Source organism: Prionailurus viverrinus, chromosome D2 (genome assembly GCF_022837055.1).
Source record: "Prionailurus viverrinus isolate Anna chromosome D2, UM_Priviv_1.0, whole genome shotgun sequence".
Classification (NCBI taxonomy): Eukaryota; Metazoa; Chordata; class Mammalia; order Carnivora; family Felidae; genus Prionailurus; species Prionailurus viverrinus.
Window position 1 is genome coordinate 78,913,563 of NC_062571.1, and position 16,946 is coordinate 78,930,508.

Sequence of the window (16,946 nt, forward strand, 5' to 3'; positions counted from 1 at the left end):
AGCTTGAACTCATGAACCCCTAGATCGTGACCTGAGCCAAAGTCAGATGCTTAACCAACTGAGCTACCCAGGCTCCCCAGTGTTTTGTTTTTTTTTTTAAAACAGGATTTATATAAGGTCCCTATGTTGTGATTATGTCTTTTTTTTTTTTTAATGTTTATTTACTTTTAAGGGAGAGACAGAGTACAAGCCAGAGAGGACAGAGAGAGGGAGACACAGAATCTGAAGCAGTCTCCAGGCTCTGAGTTGTCAGCACAGAGCCCGACACAGGGGCTCGAACTCACGAACCATGAGATCATGAGCTGAAGTCAGACGTCTAACCGACTGAGCCCCTTCTAGGTTCTTCCTCCTGTTCCTTTCCCTCTGCTCCCCGGAATTTGTTTTTGAAGGAACCATTTTATTTGTCCTGAGAAATTTCTTACAGTTTGGATTTGGCTATTTGAATCCCTGTGGTATGGTTTAACATGTTCTTCCTCTGTTTTCTGTATTTCCTACCCGTTGGTAGTTGGATCTAGAGGCTTGGTGAGATTCAGCCATTTGTATTATTTTTTTCAGAAGTGCTTCATAGACATAACGTAGTGTATCACGCTCTTAGACAAGTAGGCACGTGAAATCTGGCTGCATTTTCTGTGGTGTCACTGGCAGTGCCTACTTTATCTTTGTATTTTTGGGATTTTTCTTATTATGATTAATGTTGAGCATCTCTTCATATGTTTAAGGGCCATTTTTATATCTTTTTCTATAGAATGTCGGTTCATGCCTTTTGCCCATTTTTCTATTGAACTTTTGATATATTTCCCTTGACATTTTTTTGCAAGCTCTTTAAGTGTTAGGGAGATTAGCCGTCTGTGGTGATAGAAGTTGTAAATATTTTCCACTGGTTTTTGACTTTGCTTATCAGGTTTTTGCCATGCAAAAATTAAAAAAAAAAAAACAACCCTTTTTTTTAATGTTTATTTTTGGGAGAGAAAAAGAGTGTGAGTGGGGGAGGGGGAGGCAGAGAGGGAGACACAGAATCGGAAGCAGGCTCCAGGATCCGAGCTGTCGGCACAGAGCCCGACACGGGGCTCGAACTCACGAACTGTGAGATCATGACCTGAGCTGAAATTAAAAGTCAAATGCTCAACCAACTGAGCCACCAGGCAGGATGGAAAAGCTTTTATAAAAAGTTATGGGTGGTCAGTTTTATCAGTGAATTTTTTGTTGCTGCTGGATATTTTTTGTTAATTTTTTAGAGTTTTAAGCTACATACAATAAACTGTATCCACTTAAAGTTTATAGTTCGATGAGTTTTGACTATATTGTAGCATGTTCCCCTGTGAAGTGGTATTCCATTGTATAGACAAATTACATTTTATTTATCTCTTCATGTGTTGACGGACATTTGGGTTGTTTCTAGTTTGGGGCTGTTAGGAATAAAGCTGCTATAAATCTTAGTGAATGAGTCTTTACATGCATATGTGTTTTCATTTTCTTGAGTAAATACCTAGGAATGGAATGACTGGGTCATAGATTAGGTGCATGTTTGGTTTTATTGCCAGAACTTTCCCCAGAGTGGTTGTATCATTTTACATTCCCATCAGCAGTACAGAAATTCTGGACGCACCACATCTTCGACAACGTTTTATGTTGTCAGTCTGCTTACTTTTAGTCATCTGGTGGGTGTGTATGATGTCTTTTCAGTTTCACGATTATTGCTATGTTATTTACAGTCACTTTTACTCATTTTAGGGTTCGGTTCTGTAAGTTTTGACTTGTGCATATAATTGTGTAAGTTCCACCACAGTCAAGATAAACAGCAGTTACATGATCAGAAACATTTGACTTCTGCTTCTTGGTAGTTACTCCTTTTCCTTATTTCAGGCCCTAGCAATTCTGATCTGTTTTTCTGTCATGGTTTTGTTTTGTTTTGTTTGTTTCGTTTTTAACTTGCACGCAGTAAAGTTTACTCTGGTGTGTGGGCCTGAGTTGTGGGAAGTGTGTACCAGTGTGCCCACCACAATCAAGAATGAGAACATTTCCATCGCTGCGAAGATTACCCTTTGAGACCAGCCCCTCCCTTCACACACTGATTTGTCTTCTGTCCCTGTAGCCTTTTTGATCTGGCTTCTTTCACTTGGCAAAATAGATCTGAGATTTATCTATGCTGTACGTTTCATTGGTTTGTTCGTTTATACTGTCAAGTAATATTCCATTGCATTAGATGCATCCGTTCATTTATTGGTCAAAGGTTGTTTTTGCTTTTATGGCTGCTATAAATAATGTTGCTATAAATATTTGTATACAGATTTTTCGTAAGCACAGCTTTCACTTCACTTAGCTAAATACTGCCGGGTCATAGTATATGGGTATGTTTCACTTTGTAAGAAATTGCCAAACTGTTCTTCCAAGTTGCTGTACGATTTTGCATTCCCACCAGCAGTGTATGAGAGGGGGTTCATTTGTTCCACATGCTTGTCAGCATTCGGCATCGCCAGGGTTTTGTTGTTTTTTGGGTTGTTTTTGTTTTAGCCATTCTAGTAGGTATGCTGTGGTATCTCTTGGTTTTTATTTGCAGCACCTTTCTGACTAATGATGATGAGCATCTTTTTATGTGCTCGTTTACTATTCTATGTCTTCTTTGTTGACTTGTCCAGATTTTTTGGCCATTTTCCTAATTGGTTGTTTATCTTACTAAATTGTAATAATTTCTTGCCCGTTCTTGGATATCATGTATTTGATAGACATATATGTACTGAATATTTCTCCCATTCTGTGGCTTATCTTTTGATTTCTTAACAGTGTCTTTCAAAGAGCAGTTTTTAATTTTGATGAAGTCCAATCTAACGACTACTATATGGTGCATGCTCTTTGTGTCTTAATTAAGAATTCTTTGTGTACCCACAGAGTCATGAACACTTTCTCCTATGGATTTTTTAAGAAGCTTTCTTGTTGTGGCTTTCAAATTAGGTCTGTGATTAATTTTGTTACATTGTTTTCCCACATGGATAGCTAATTGTCCTAGCACCATTTGTTGAGAAGACTATCCTTTCCCGATGGAATTGCCTTGGGAACATCTTTGTTGAAAATCAATTGACAGTGTGTCTAAGAGTCTGCTTCTGGATGTACTCTGTTCCATTGATTTATTATATTAGTCTTTTTTTTTTTTAATCAACCCTACATTGTCTTTATTGCTGTAGCTTTATTGTAAGTCTTAAAATCAAATAGTGTAAATCATCCTACTCTATTCTTTGGGAAATATATTTGGCTTTTCCAGATCTTTTGTATTTCAATGTATATCATAGAATATGTGTCATATTCTCGATTTTTATAAAATACCCTGCTGGAATCTTGATTGGATTAACTGTATCAATACTTCAGTTTTTTTTTTTTTTAATGTTTATACATTCTAAGAGAGAAAAAGCGCGTGCCCATGTGTGAATGGGGGAGGGGCAGTGAGAGAGAGAGAATCCCAAACAGGCTCCATGCTGTCAGTGCAGAGGCCAGCGTGGGGCTCCACTCCACGAATGGTGAGATCATGACCTGAGCCGAAATCAAGAGTTGGATGCTTAATTGACTGAGCCAGCCAGGTGCCCCTCAGTATTTCATTCTTTTCTGTGTCTGCATAATATGCCATTGTGTGGGATACATCTATGTTGTTTAACCATTCACCTGTTGGATGAACGAATAGGTTTATACCCTTTCGCTATTGTGAATGGTGCTGCTACGACTATTCATGTATACGTGAGTAACTGTTTTCACTTCTTTTGGGTATATATCTAGGAGTAGAAATGCTGAGTCATATGGTAATTCTGTGTTTAACTTTAGGAGAATTACTGAACTGTTTTCCACGGCTGTTCTACTGTCTTACAATGTTGGAAGGTTCCAGTTTTTCCACATCTTTGTCAACACTTGTTATTTTCCTTTCTTTTAATTATCGCCATCCTAGGGGGTGTGAAGCGGTGTCTCACTGTCATTTTGATTTCCATTCCCCTGGTTGCTAACGATATTGAGCATCTTTTTTGTGCTCTGTTGGCCAGAACATCTTTTGGGTTCTGTCGTATATCTTCTTTGGGAGAAATGTCTTTTCATGTGCTTGCCTGTTTTTTATTTGGATTGCTTGCTATTGTGTTGTAAGAGCTATTATATTCTGGGTATTAGACCCTTGTTAGGTATGTAATTTGCAAATATTTCCTTTCATTCTGTAGGTTCTCTTTTCATTTTCTTGATGTTCTTTGATGCAAAAAAGCGTCTAGTTTTTATGAAGTCCAATTTAGCTTATTTTTTCTTTTGATGTTCATGCTTTTGGTGTCATATCTAAGAATTCACTGCCAAATCCAAGGTCATGAATATCAGCCTCTATGTTTGTTTGTTTTTTTTTTAAGTTTTATACTTTTAGCTATCCTATATTTAGATTGTTAATCCATTTTGAGTTAATTTTCATATATAGTGTGAAGAGAGGTCCAGTTTCATTCTTTATTTATTTATTTATTTATTTAACATTTATTTATTTTGGGGACAGAGAGAGACAGAGCATGAACGGGGGAGGGGCAGAGAGAGAGGGAGACACAGAATCGGAAACAGGCTCCAGGCTCTGAGCCATCAACCCAGAGCCCGACGCGGGGCTCAAACTCATGGACCGCGAGATCGTGACCTGAGCTGAAGTTGGACGCTTAACTGACTGAGCCACCCAGGCACCCCCAGTTTCATTCTTTAGCATGCGGATATCCACTTGTCCCAGCACCATATTTTGAAGAGATTAGATCTTTCTTCATTTGCATGATGTTGGCATCTTTGTTGAAAATTAGTCGACCATAGATGTGTGGGTTTATCTGGGCTTTCGGTTTTATTCCTTTATGGGCACCTGGGTGGCGCAGTTGGTTAAGTGTCCGACTCTTGAGCGTGGCTCAGGTCATGATCTCACAGTTTGTGAGTTCGAGCCCCACGTTGGGTTCTACGCTGCTGGTGCAGAGCCTGCTTGGAATTCTGTCTCTTCCTCTCTCTGCCCTTCCCTAGCTTGTGCGTGCGTTCCTCGCTCTCTCTCAAAATAAATAAAAACTTAATCATTTTTATTCCTTTGGTATATGTCTGTCCTCATGGCAGTACCACACAAGCAGATAGTTTTTATCTATGGGATACGGGCACACCTAGGAGATGCTGTGGGTTAGGCCCCAGACTACCACGATAAGGCAACTATCGCAATAAAGCAAGTCCAATGAAAAATTTGGTTTTCCAGTGCATATGAAAGTTATGTTCACACTATACTGTAGTCTCTTCAGTGGGCAATAATATTACATCTAAGGAAAACAACATATATACCCTAATTTAAAACTACTTTATTGCAGGGGCGCCTGGGTGGCGCAGTCGGTTAAGCGTCCGACTTCAGCCAGCGTCCTTCTCGCGGTCCGTGAGTTCGAGCCCCGCGTCGGGCTCTGGGCTGATGGCTCAGAGCCTGGAGCCTGTTTCCGATTCTGTGTCTCCCTCTCTCTCTGCCCCTCACCCGTTCATGCTCTGTCTCTCTCTGTCCCAAAAATAAATAAACGTTGAAAAAAAAAATTAAAAAAACAAACTACTTTATTGCTAAGAAAATGCTAACCATCACCTGAGCTTTTAGTGCGTCATAATCACTCATCGCCATGACAAATATAATAATAATGAGAAAGTTTGCAATAGTGTGAGAATCACCCAGATGGGACACAGAGACACAAAGTGAGTGAACAGATGCTGTTGGAAAAAATGGTGCCAGTAGACTCTCTTGATGTGAGGGTTGCCACAAAACTTCATTTGTCGAGAACACGGTAACTGTTCGTGCAGTGAACAGAAGGGAAGCACAATAAAATGAGGTATGCCTGTACATTAGTGTATTAATATTTCAAGTTTTGATTACATTTTAGAAATTTTTTAAAGGTTGGATGAGTTCATTAAAGAAATTATCTCCTCTAAGTGCCAGATTTATAACAACACACATATGCAAACTTAGTGGAGACTTTTGTTTAAAAAGTTGTGGTGTGTCTTAACCATTTCTCTGGCTGCGTACAGAATAATGATTTAGATATGCAGTCTATTATTAGGATGTGTTCTAATTGAATTTTCACTATGGGTTAGACTTACCTTGAGCCTTTAAATGAGGAGCTAGTTACATAAATAAATTCAACCCGCCAGAAGGTGTTGGCGCTGGCTGTAGAAGAATTAGAACAGGAGCAGTTCAGATGTGCATCCGTTAGGAAAAGGAGTCACATCTATAGTTTCTAGAGGAAAAAAATGGCTGGGAACTCTGCTTTTTACTTGAGTCATGGTTTTTAAGTTTAATCCCTACAACCAAAATTTTAGTACCTGAAGAATCAGCATATGATACGCCTCTGAAGTCTCTCTTAATGTATAACTTCTCTCTTCCCCTCTTTTTTCCCCAGGGTAATTTATTTACTAAAGAAACTGGGTTGTTCTGTTGTTTCCCACAGTCTGGCTTTTGCTGATTGAATCCCTATGGGCAGGCAGTGTAATACATTCCTCTGCAGTCTTTATTTCCTGTAAATTGGTAGTTTGACACGATAGAAACTTTTTTGTTACGTGTTCACTTCATAGGTGATGTTTGTGGCTTTCATCAGGAAGTACATAAATACCTGCTTATCTCCCTTTTTATGATATTAACTAATTTTACTTTGATTCATTTTAGTTTTAGCAGTTTGAAGGGTTTGAGAGAGACAGGGTGGTGTAAGATGTTAAGATTTAAGCTCTAGAGCCCAAGAATCTGGGTTCGTGTTTTGATTTCTTATCTGCTGGTTCTCTAATCTTGGAAAGTCACTTTCCCTTATGAGCATCAAGTTTCTTATCTGTGAAATGGGGATGATGATGCCTGTTCATGAGGTCGTTTTGAGCGTTCAGTGAGAAAATGCGTGAAAGAGAACCTTGCACAGAGCCTAGCATATAGTCAGTGGCCAGTAAATGTTACCTATTCTGTGACTTTAAAAATATTCTAAACTAATCTGAAAGGTTATAAGTGAAATTTATAAGTGAGGAGATTAAGTTTGGATAGCTGTTTTTTGGGGAGTTTTTTGTTTTTGCTTCACCTGTGTTTATTAAGGGAAAAAAGGAAGTCAGTTATTCAGCTGAGGTGACTCGCTCTCCTTTGCTCCCATCAATGTGTATAGTTGCATTTAGTAACCATTCATAATAAGCTTAATTTCAAAAGTGATTTTTGCCCATGCTTCCTAAGGCTTCACATTATCTGGCCCTCACTTAGTTTTGGAAAACAGGCTCTTTCTTGAACAGACCGTACCATAGCACATTTTATGCATGAAGTCCACCAAGAAATACTCACTGTTAATGTTTCTATTTTGCAGTGTAATGTTCAGGCTCAGAAATGCCTTATGTGGATCGTCAGAATCGCATTTGTGGTTTTCTAGACATTGAGGAAAATGAAAACAGTGGGAAATTCCTTCGAAGGTACTTCATACTGGATACCAGAGAAGATAGTTTTGTATGGTACATGGATAATCCACAGGTTTGTAAAATCCAAACGGTCACCTTTTTTCCCGAAACACACAAGAGTTTTAATTATTCAAGTATTTAACATACCATCTGGTGTGAGGATTTGTCCTACTAAATAAACGATATATGTTTAGATTTATTTCTACTGGCTGCGTTCTTTCTGTCTGCACCCTCAACTCCTGCTATCTTATTTGAATTTCAGAAGATGAAACTAAGTTTATTTAATAAAAATTTATGCATGCATATCTGGGTGTTTTTTTTTCCCCCTTGGGAGAGAAATGCTGTCTCTGGTAGAAAATACATAAATCGTTTAAATTTAAGAGACTTTCTCTAGAGACTACTGTCTTTTGTTTCTCTGGTAAAGAAACTAATCACCTAGTTGACACTTCCCGTGGGTAGTCCTTTCATCCTGCAGGGTCAGATTTGAGTGTCAGTAAGTGTCATGCCATTCAGGAACTGAAATGCACTTTGATTTTATTGTTGCCTTTCAGATCATTGGGGAAATGTCATAAATTAAAACTTAGAATCCCCATTTTAAGATCTGTGAAAGACCTTGGACTGGAGAGTATCTGTCGAGTAGTTTGTAAATTTTCTCTACCTGTGAAACTCTTCATTCAAATTGGGGTGGATGTTGCAAGGAGTCCCTAGCAGACGTCTAAGCTGGTTTGGTCTGGTGGGTGAGGGACTCTTAGAGTCGAGGGAGGAGCGGGGACTGGTGGGAGGTTCCATTCTGTTCCACAGAGAAGGAACTGGATCTCCTGACAACCAAGCTAGTATTCTTTACCGGTGCGTACTTATTTTAGGTTAGACAAAATACTTATTTATTTGTACTTGTTTATATAGAAGTCAAGTTGTAAGAGACCTGAGTATAAATTTAACCTCCTCTTTAATGTAGGAAAACTGTCTATCCCTAATCTTCACTTTAGTTGTTGTTCGTATTACACATTATCAAAAAGTACTTACTGTATTTGAGACACTTCAATTATTATTTGCTCTGTGAGCCAAAATCTGTCTCCTTGTATTTGCTACCCATTAAACCTACTCTGTCCTCTGATTCTCTATAAACTTTAGTCCTTTTATTCAGACACAGCCCTTGAAATTTTGGAGGGTAATTTGTATTTTAATTCAGTGTAGATTATTTGAGTGCTGACTTTCAGACTTTTTTCCCTAGGAGTGGTCTACGCTCTATCCTTATTCTTAATAGAGTTTATTGATTCTGTTTTACTCTCTTATCTCTGGGTGTAACCACCTTTCTTGGGTGATAGTAACCTGGCTATACAACTGTATGATTAATACCTTTATTTACTTGTCCAGAGTCAGTGGGAGAAGGAACAGGTCAGCAGAAATCAGAAGTTCATGTTTGCCTTTTTTTTTTAACATCAGATTTCTCCCCTTTATGACCCCATCTTTTTATCTGTGGCATAATCCCCTCCCAAACTCTCTTTCGCAAAGAGGAAAGTAACTTCGTTCCCCTTGACTCCCTCTAATTACTAGTTTCCAGGGAACGGTTCTCCTCTCCCTTATGAGCCGTTGCACAGTCTGCCTGTGCTCTTCCTGGTTTGTCTCTCTGCGAGATCTGATGGACCGATATGTATAGTTTCTCCTGAATTGTATTTAAAGCTCCTTGATTATTTTTCTTCCTTCATATATAATGGATTCTCCTCCTCAGAATTCCTCCTCTCATAAGCACTTCCCACTTCAAGCTAGAAGAAGGTGGGCACAAAATGGACTATGTTTATTACGGCTAAGGAAACATGAACTTGGAATTCAGAGTTAAGGTCTTCACGGAAGTAGTAGCATTCGGAATTGACCCAGAAGGGTGGGTACGATTTTGGCCAAGAGATGGAGAAGTGGGTCTTCCCACTCTTAGTGCTCTAAGAATAGCATGGACAAAGAAATCCAAACAAGGAAGCTTGTGGTGTATGTGGAGAATAGGTCACTTTGGCTATAGCAGGCAGGGTGTATGTTGAAGTCTGCACTCAGCTGTTGTTGTTGTTGTTGTTAAGTTTGTTTGTTTGTTTAAGTAATATCCACCCCCAGCATGGGCTCGAGCTCACAACCCTGAGATCAATAGCTGCATGCTCTTCTGACTGAGCCAGCCTGGTGCCCCACATGAACTCTTTTAAAGCCAAATTTCCATGATGTAATTAACACATTTTTTTTTTTTTAATTGAATGTAGTACAGAATTTTAAATCTGTTTTTATATTCAGTTCTTAATAATTTTAACTCTTCATTCTGATGAGAATCTTTTACCATCTTGACTCTGCAACCAGTGGATTAGCCATCAATATAATAGCTTGGTGTCACTTTATTTAAAAAAAAAATTTTTTTTTAATGTTTATTTATTTTAGAGACAGAGAAACAGAGCACAAGCGGGGTCAGGGCAGAGAGAGGGAGACACAGAATCTGAAATAGGCTCCAGGCTCTGAGCTGTCAGCGTAGAGCTCAAAGCGGGGCTTGAACTCACAAACCATGAGATCATGACCTGAGCCAAATTCGGACACTCAGCCGACTGAGCCACCCAGGCGCCCATCTTGGTGTCATTTTTAAATGTATTAAGACTTGTATCTCCTCATGAAAACTTTAGTAAGATGTCTTGCTAAGGTTATTACATTAGGTTGAGCCATGTGAAATGGCCAATATACCACCGTCTTAATCTATTAAAAAATGACAGTTTCATAGGGTTCAATCTAGTTGCTTATGTTATGGTGCTGTAGATTAAAATGATCATAAGCCCTGATAATGAAAGAAAATCCGTTTTACTCACCTGTCCTTAGGGAACCATTCCTCCTCCATTTTCCTTTCTTTACCACTAACCATTGGTTTAAAAATCCATTCTAGTGTATCACTAGGGAGCAGTTTGGAGCTTTCTGTGTTTTGTCGAGGGCGTGGGTATGGTGGAGGATTAAGTAATTGAGTAGCTGTCTCAGGAAGTGACTTTGAAGAAACTTGAAAAAGATATTTTGGCAAAAGGAGTGCAGAAACTCCTAAGGACGAAGGGCTTACTTTCCTTTTTATCTTAAATGTCATGAGTTGATTATTTCTTGTTCACTGTCAAGTAACAGATTTTGAAACCTACTTTTATGTAGTTGAACTTGGCAGTAATCATACCAATCCATAGAAACTAGGTATTTTGAATATTCGTTATCTCTCAGCTACTTATAGTTCTCTATACTGTGCCGCTGTTCAGTCTGTGATCCTTTATGTCACGTGGCCATGACGTAGTGTTCATTTCTCTTCTTCATACAGAGGCTTAGAACTGTATTCAGTTAGTTAAAATAATACGTTTTTGGAGGACTTAACAGAAAAATAACAATTTTGAATGAAGGGTAGCAGTGTTTGAAAAAATCACGTTGACAGGAGTTAGGAGGTCTTGAAGACATTTTAACATTTCATTTCCTTATCCAAAATTAAAAAAACACACACACACAAAGCAACCTCTAAACTTAATAAAACATTTTGTATAAGAACAACCATTTAAAATTCTACCTTAACAATTACAATTTTATATACATATTTATTTATGGTTTATACTTAGAAGCTTGAACATAGTATACGGTTTAAAGCAAAACATAATGCAGTTTACATAGGAGTGAATGTCTGAGAAGACCTGTCCCTGTCAACAATAACCAGTTTATATTTGGGAGTCTTGAGGCTTTCGTGTGATTGTCTCCAGGAAGCTCATAGAGAGGTTCAAGAGAAGTACCTCCTAATCGTTCATGAGAACAAAGCCAAAGGTTTTCTTTTCTTTTCTTTTTTTTTTTTTTAAATTTTTTTTCAACGTTTATTTTATTTTTGGGACAGAGAGAGACAGAGCATGAACGGGGGAGGGGCAGAGAGAGAGGGAGACACAGAACCGGAAACAGGCTCCAGGCTCTGAGCCATCAGCCCAGAGCCTGACACGGGGCTCGAACCCACGGACCGCGAGATCGTGACCTGGCTGAAGTCGGACGCTTAACCGACTGCGCCACCCAGGCGCCCCTCTTTTTTTTTTAATGTTTATTTATTTTTGAGAGAGACAGAGACCAAGCACGAGCAGGGGAGGGGCAGAGAGAAAGGGAGACACAGAAGCCAAAGCCGGCTCCAGGCTCTGAGCTGTCAGCAAAGAGCCTGACGTGGGGCTTGAACCCACAAGCTGTGAGATCATGACCTGAGCTGAAGTTGGACGCTTAGCCGACAGAGCCACCCAGGCGCCCCAAAAGTTTTCTTTTTAATGTACATTCTTATAAAGTCAGTAAAGAAGTTGATTTTGGTTAATATACAGTGGAGGAAACTTTCAAAGTGAAGACTGTTTTAATTTTACTTTTAAAATCTATCAGAGTTTTCCTTTATTTTCTTTATTAATTTTTTCCAGGTTCTTTACCTGGTGTTCCTGCTTCCTTCTTCCCCCTCTTTCACCCGTCCCCTTTATTATATTACAGGATATGTTAAAGCACAATTTTGACTACAGAACCGCTCACAAGCCTTCTTTAACGGTTTCAAATTCTTTAACGGTATAAATTCTTTGCCACTTTTTTATTTAGGTCTTTTTTACTTAGGTTAGATTCTTGGTTCAAGTTCCCGAACTGGTGTTTTCTACTACAACCCTGTACGATCCCATATTATGTGTAGCTTCTGGCCGCCCTCATCTGCCTGCTGTAGCTCCTCTGCTTTCTCTGCCTGGAATATTCTCTCTTCTGTTTGCATTTCACATTTTTCCTTTAAAGACCAACCTAAATGCTGTTCATGTCTCCACAGAGTCCTTCCTGCCAGTCTTTCCCAGACATGATTCTCTCTTCTTAATTCTTTACCCCTAGCTCTTCCAGGACCCAAACCCTGCCTCAAACTTGTTAGGGAAGAACAAAAATATAGTGAACATGTCAGTATATACACTCCTGACATATGGCTTAAAGAGTATCAGTTAATAATTATTTTAAAAAATGGAATCAATATAAATAAAGGACGGTATAATACTAATATATTTAAATGGAAGAAAGTCAACCTTTTAGGGATATATTTGATTAATAATTTTTAATAGAACAAAGTAACATGTGTAGTATTGAAATCTCTTACAATTGTATTTACGTCTCAAGTATTTTTTCCCATTGCCTTCAGGAACAAAGTCTGATCTTGTTTATGGCTTTTATTTTTTTATTTTATTTTATTTTTTATTTTTTTTTCAACGTTTATTTATTTTTGGGACAGAGAGAGACAGAGCATGAACGGGGGAGGGGCAGAGAGAGAGGGAGACACAGAATGGGAAACAGGCTCCAGGCTCCGAGCCATCAGCCCAGAGCCCGACGCGGGGCTCGAACTCACGGACCGCGAGATCGTGACCTGGCTGAAGTCGGACGCTTAACCGACTGCGCCACCCAGGTGCCCCATATGGCTTTTAAAGCTCATGAAAAAGAAAATGAGTTTAGCTGCAATGATAAAACTAGCCTTTTAGTTATGGAATGCGTTACGGTGGAACCAGATAGAATTTGGTTTTGTTATCCATGCCGTCAACTTGATTTGTAAATACTTGAACTGAAAAAGTTGATTTGTAAAGTGTAATATTAAAAAATCTAATTTCTTAACTGCTTTTAGTATGTGTAGAACATTATAATATAAATTAATAATGCTGGATACTCATTATATATTAATGATTTGTTTCCAGAACTTACCTTCTGGATCATCACGTGTGGGAGCCATTAAACTTACCTACATTTCAAAGGTAGTTTTTCTATATCGTTTCTCTGTCATGCATGAATTAGAATTGCTTGGGATATGAGCGTGAATGAGGGGCGGTTTCCTTTCTGTGTCATTTAGTGATGATGTTCGGGGTCATATCATGGGGAAGATGGTACCTGGCCACTATGTGTAGGAAGGTCTTTGGTAAAATTAGGCAAAATATGGAGTTAACTTGTAAGATGTGGCCAATTGCAAAAGTTAACATTAACCTTTACGATTAGGTATATGAACATCAGAAGGAGAATAAACAGTTAATGATTAAGTTCTGTCTTTGGGAAATCTGGAGTTTTGTTTTTTAAAGTTTATTTATTTTGAGAGAGAAAGTGCAAATCAGGGAGGGTCAGAGAGAGAGGGAGAGAGAGAATCCCAAGCAGGCTCTGCACACTGTCAGTGCAGGGCCCAGCATGGGGCTGGAACCCATGAACCGTGAGAAGTCGGACGCTTAACCAACTGAGCCCCCCAGGCTTCTCCCCTGGAGAAGGTTTTTTCTAAGTCCATATTGTATTTATTTAAACTGTTTTCCAGCTTTTAATCCTATTACCTCTGAGTTTTTATTTCTTTATGTTTTATTTTGAAGAAAGTAAGAACCATCTGCATGATAAAAGAATGATTTTTCCCTCATTTCACTTTGTCTCTACTAATTTCTGTTTTCTCTTTTGTCGATTTTTCTGGAATTTTTGCAATACTATTTTTCTCTTCAAAAATTGAGATTTGGTATTTTCAGGTATTTTTTTTTCCCTTTATTATATTGGGGTGGGAACTGAGAGATGCCGAGGAGCTAGGCCTATGGGGTTTTTATACAAAATAATGTGCGTCGATGGCTCAAGATAGAAGGTGTGAAAAGTAGATTAAGTAATATGCACGTGTATACTATTATGCATATATTGGGATTTGTTAGCAGAGGTCTTCAAGAGAAGACCAGTTTACAAGTGTGCTTATAAAGGTAGACATTCATAGGTAAAGTACTTCATTATCAGGATCACAGCAGAGCTGTTCATTCTCACTGACCAAAAAAAAAAAAAAAAAAAAAAAAAATCAGCCCTTGGACGACAAAGATTACATATTTAAAGGGAAACCTTTTTTTAATTATTATTTATTTAATTAAAACCATATTATTTAATCTACAGAAGACAAATATTGTTTAAGTATACCTTAAGTGTTCCTGTAAATCAAAACATTTAATAAGTGCTTCAGGGTAGCTCGCAGCTTCAATTCTAGAGTGCTTATTATTAGGAAGCATAGCGTGTCTTTGTAAAAGTAAGTGTTAGAGCCCTGGTCTGCCGGCCGGCCGGTAGGGCGTCGCACGCTGTAATGTGAATTTGTTGCCAAGCACTTTTGCCTCTCCGGGCGGTGATGAGGAAAAGGCAGTTGAGATCGCCCACATGCTCCTATGTTTTCAATCGTTTGTTGCCTGGTCTTTTCAAAAATGAAGCACTGACTGAGCAAGTGGCCCTGACTGACCAGCTGCTTCCTGAATCTTCCTCGGCTCCTCTTTTAAAATATAACCTTTTCTGTGCAGCCCTGTTGACTTTCATCTCTGTCCCGAAGTTTCACTTGTACAGTTTGTACTCTGCTTTAGACATGCCTCTTTTTTTCCAGCATTTATTCTTGGAACAAATTCCAGTGTGACTCAGAGCTGTGAATTTGTAGTTGGGATCAGTCAGGAGCCCCAGACTTAGAATTCCTTTTGAAGGTACAAAACAGACGCTACAATTACATGTTCTGACACCGGCACTAGGGTCGTAATAGTCAGGAATAGGCTTCCGAGAGGGCTACGTTATTTGAGGGAATAACAGTAACCAGGTGCCAGTTGCTTCCCTTCTGAAAGGAACCACGTGCTGCGTTTTAGCAAAGGGACCCCGCGATCCCAGGGTATTCTGCTGCACACGAAGGCATCCGGTGCCGTTTTGGGTTCCTCATTGCAGATTAATGCCTTTTGGATTTTTGGACGTTGTTAAATACACAATCTCCCCCTTGCCCACCATCATTTTCTCTTCAGGTTCACAGCTAATTTAGAAATACGCAATCTGGGAAGAATTCAGAGTTTCTGTAGTGTATTCCAAGGGTATTTTGAAAGTTACGTTATACTACAAAATGTCCCATGTGTTACATAAAACTTAAGGGTTTACTTTCAACTTCTTCACATTTCCTTAGAATGAATGCAAGTTTGTTCAAAGAGAACAGGGAAGTATCGTTTGTTTTGAACATCTTACAGTTGGGACCCATGTTCTTTCTGTGTTCAATTTGCAGTTCTTTTTCAGTAGCCTTTAAAGTGTAATTTCAGGCCTGAGTGCTAAATGTGTGTGTGGGATTACTGGGAGATCGTACTTGTGGGAGTTGGTGCAGCATTTAAGGTTGGTTACAGTCACATATGAAGAAGTCAGTGACTCGTCTCTCTGTTTTGTTAGGTCAGCGATGCAACTAAGCTAAGGCCAAAGGCTGAGTTCTGTTTTGGTAAGTAGCCATATTTTATGTGTTAATTGATTTAAGTTTGGCTAACATAATTACATCATAATTGTAAAAGGAAACAGTCCTGGAAAACCACATGACACAAACCTGTGGGTTAATGGATTATTCTGAGGCAAATTCCCTTGAAGCCACCATCCAGGTGAAGAAATAAAACTTCTCGCCTACCCTCGAAGCCTCTTTTCCTGTGTCCATCCCGGTCACGGCCGCCTCCCTCGGCCCACGTATAGTCTTTATCTAGGCGTTTATAGTGATGACCGCCAGTGAGATTTCAGGTAATTTCTAACTTTCTACCTTGTATTATTCTATATTACATGCATTTATAAATAACGGAAAGGATTTGGTCTTCCGCTTGTGGCTCGCGAGAAGTGTACAGCTTGGGGGTAGAGGTAGTTGAGGGTGTCTGATTCACTTGTTCGGCACACATTTAGTGAATGTCTAGTGTGCGCACACTGTGCTTGGCACTGGGCTGTAAGAGTGTTAAGAGGCGTTTGTCGCCCTTAAGAATCTCACAGGCTGCTTGTCTCTCAGACACCGGCCCTGGTGAGATCCTTGCATTTCTTACAGTCAGTGCACGACGGAGTGTACAATCTATTAAAGAAACACCAGGGAAGAGCTTCACATCCTTACTGGGGATCCTTACCAGGGGGAGCCACACTAGGTGAAGAGGCACTTGAGTTGGTGGCCAGCTCAACCTTGGCCATCCTCCAGCGTTGGGAAGAGAAGGGGGAGGGATCACAGGACCAGAGGCACGCGGGAGAGAAGAGCAAGGTGTGTGCGGACATCTGAAAACTCAGGGAAGCTGGCAGGAACGGTGAGAGACCAAAAAGTAAAAGGCCGGGCAGAAGTCCGGGCATAACATGTGGACAAGTGGTGTATGTGTATGTATGTGTGGGAATGAGAGGCGAGAAACTAGCATCTAGCAAGCTGACATAGGTGAAGGATGTGCTTTGTATGGATAGGAGAGTTTTGATACAGGCAGATTGGCTCAGTGGCTTCCAAACTGCTCTCCTCATCTAAGGGCCCGCATCTGGGTCGTGGCAGTGGGAGAGGAGGGACAAACAACACTGGAAGGAAATGTGCAGGGCCTTGGTGACTGGATGTGTGGGAAGAGAGAGCTATCAGGTAGGTTCGCTTCAAGTAAAGAAATGAGGACCTGAGAGCTGGGTTGGGTAAAGTGTTTGATAAGGAGTTTGAAGTGGTGAGGAAACATCCAAATGGAAATGTTCCGGTGACGGTAATTGAAGATGGATGGAGCCTGAAGATCAAGAATGGAGAAATTTGGAACTTGTGAAAACAG

At 39.6% G+C, this 16,946-nt stretch overlaps 1 protein-coding gene across 6 annotated transcripts in view; it reads left to right on the forward strand.

Moving 5' to 3' along the window:
• Positions 1–16,946, forward strand: part of PLEKHA1 (pleckstrin homology domain containing A1) — a 57,907-nt gene that overhangs the window by 9,789 nt on the left and 31,172 nt on the right. For 5 of the 6 annotated variants that reach the window (XR_007145311.1, XM_047825121.1, XM_047825119.1 and 2 more), the window contains exons 2-4: positions 7,320–7,480; positions 13,107–13,163; positions 15,589–15,634. Coding sequence is in view for 5 of the 6 variants with exons in the window: in XM_047825121.1 (XP_047681077.1) it covers positions 7,340–7,480; positions 13,107–13,163; positions 15,589–15,634 (244 nt within the window). In the remaining variant the exon portion in view is untranslated. Of the gene's footprint in view, positions 1–7,319; positions 7,481–13,106; positions 13,164–15,588; positions 15,635–16,946 lie in introns of those variants that run through there. The other variant, XM_047825123.1, reaches the window with a different exon arrangement.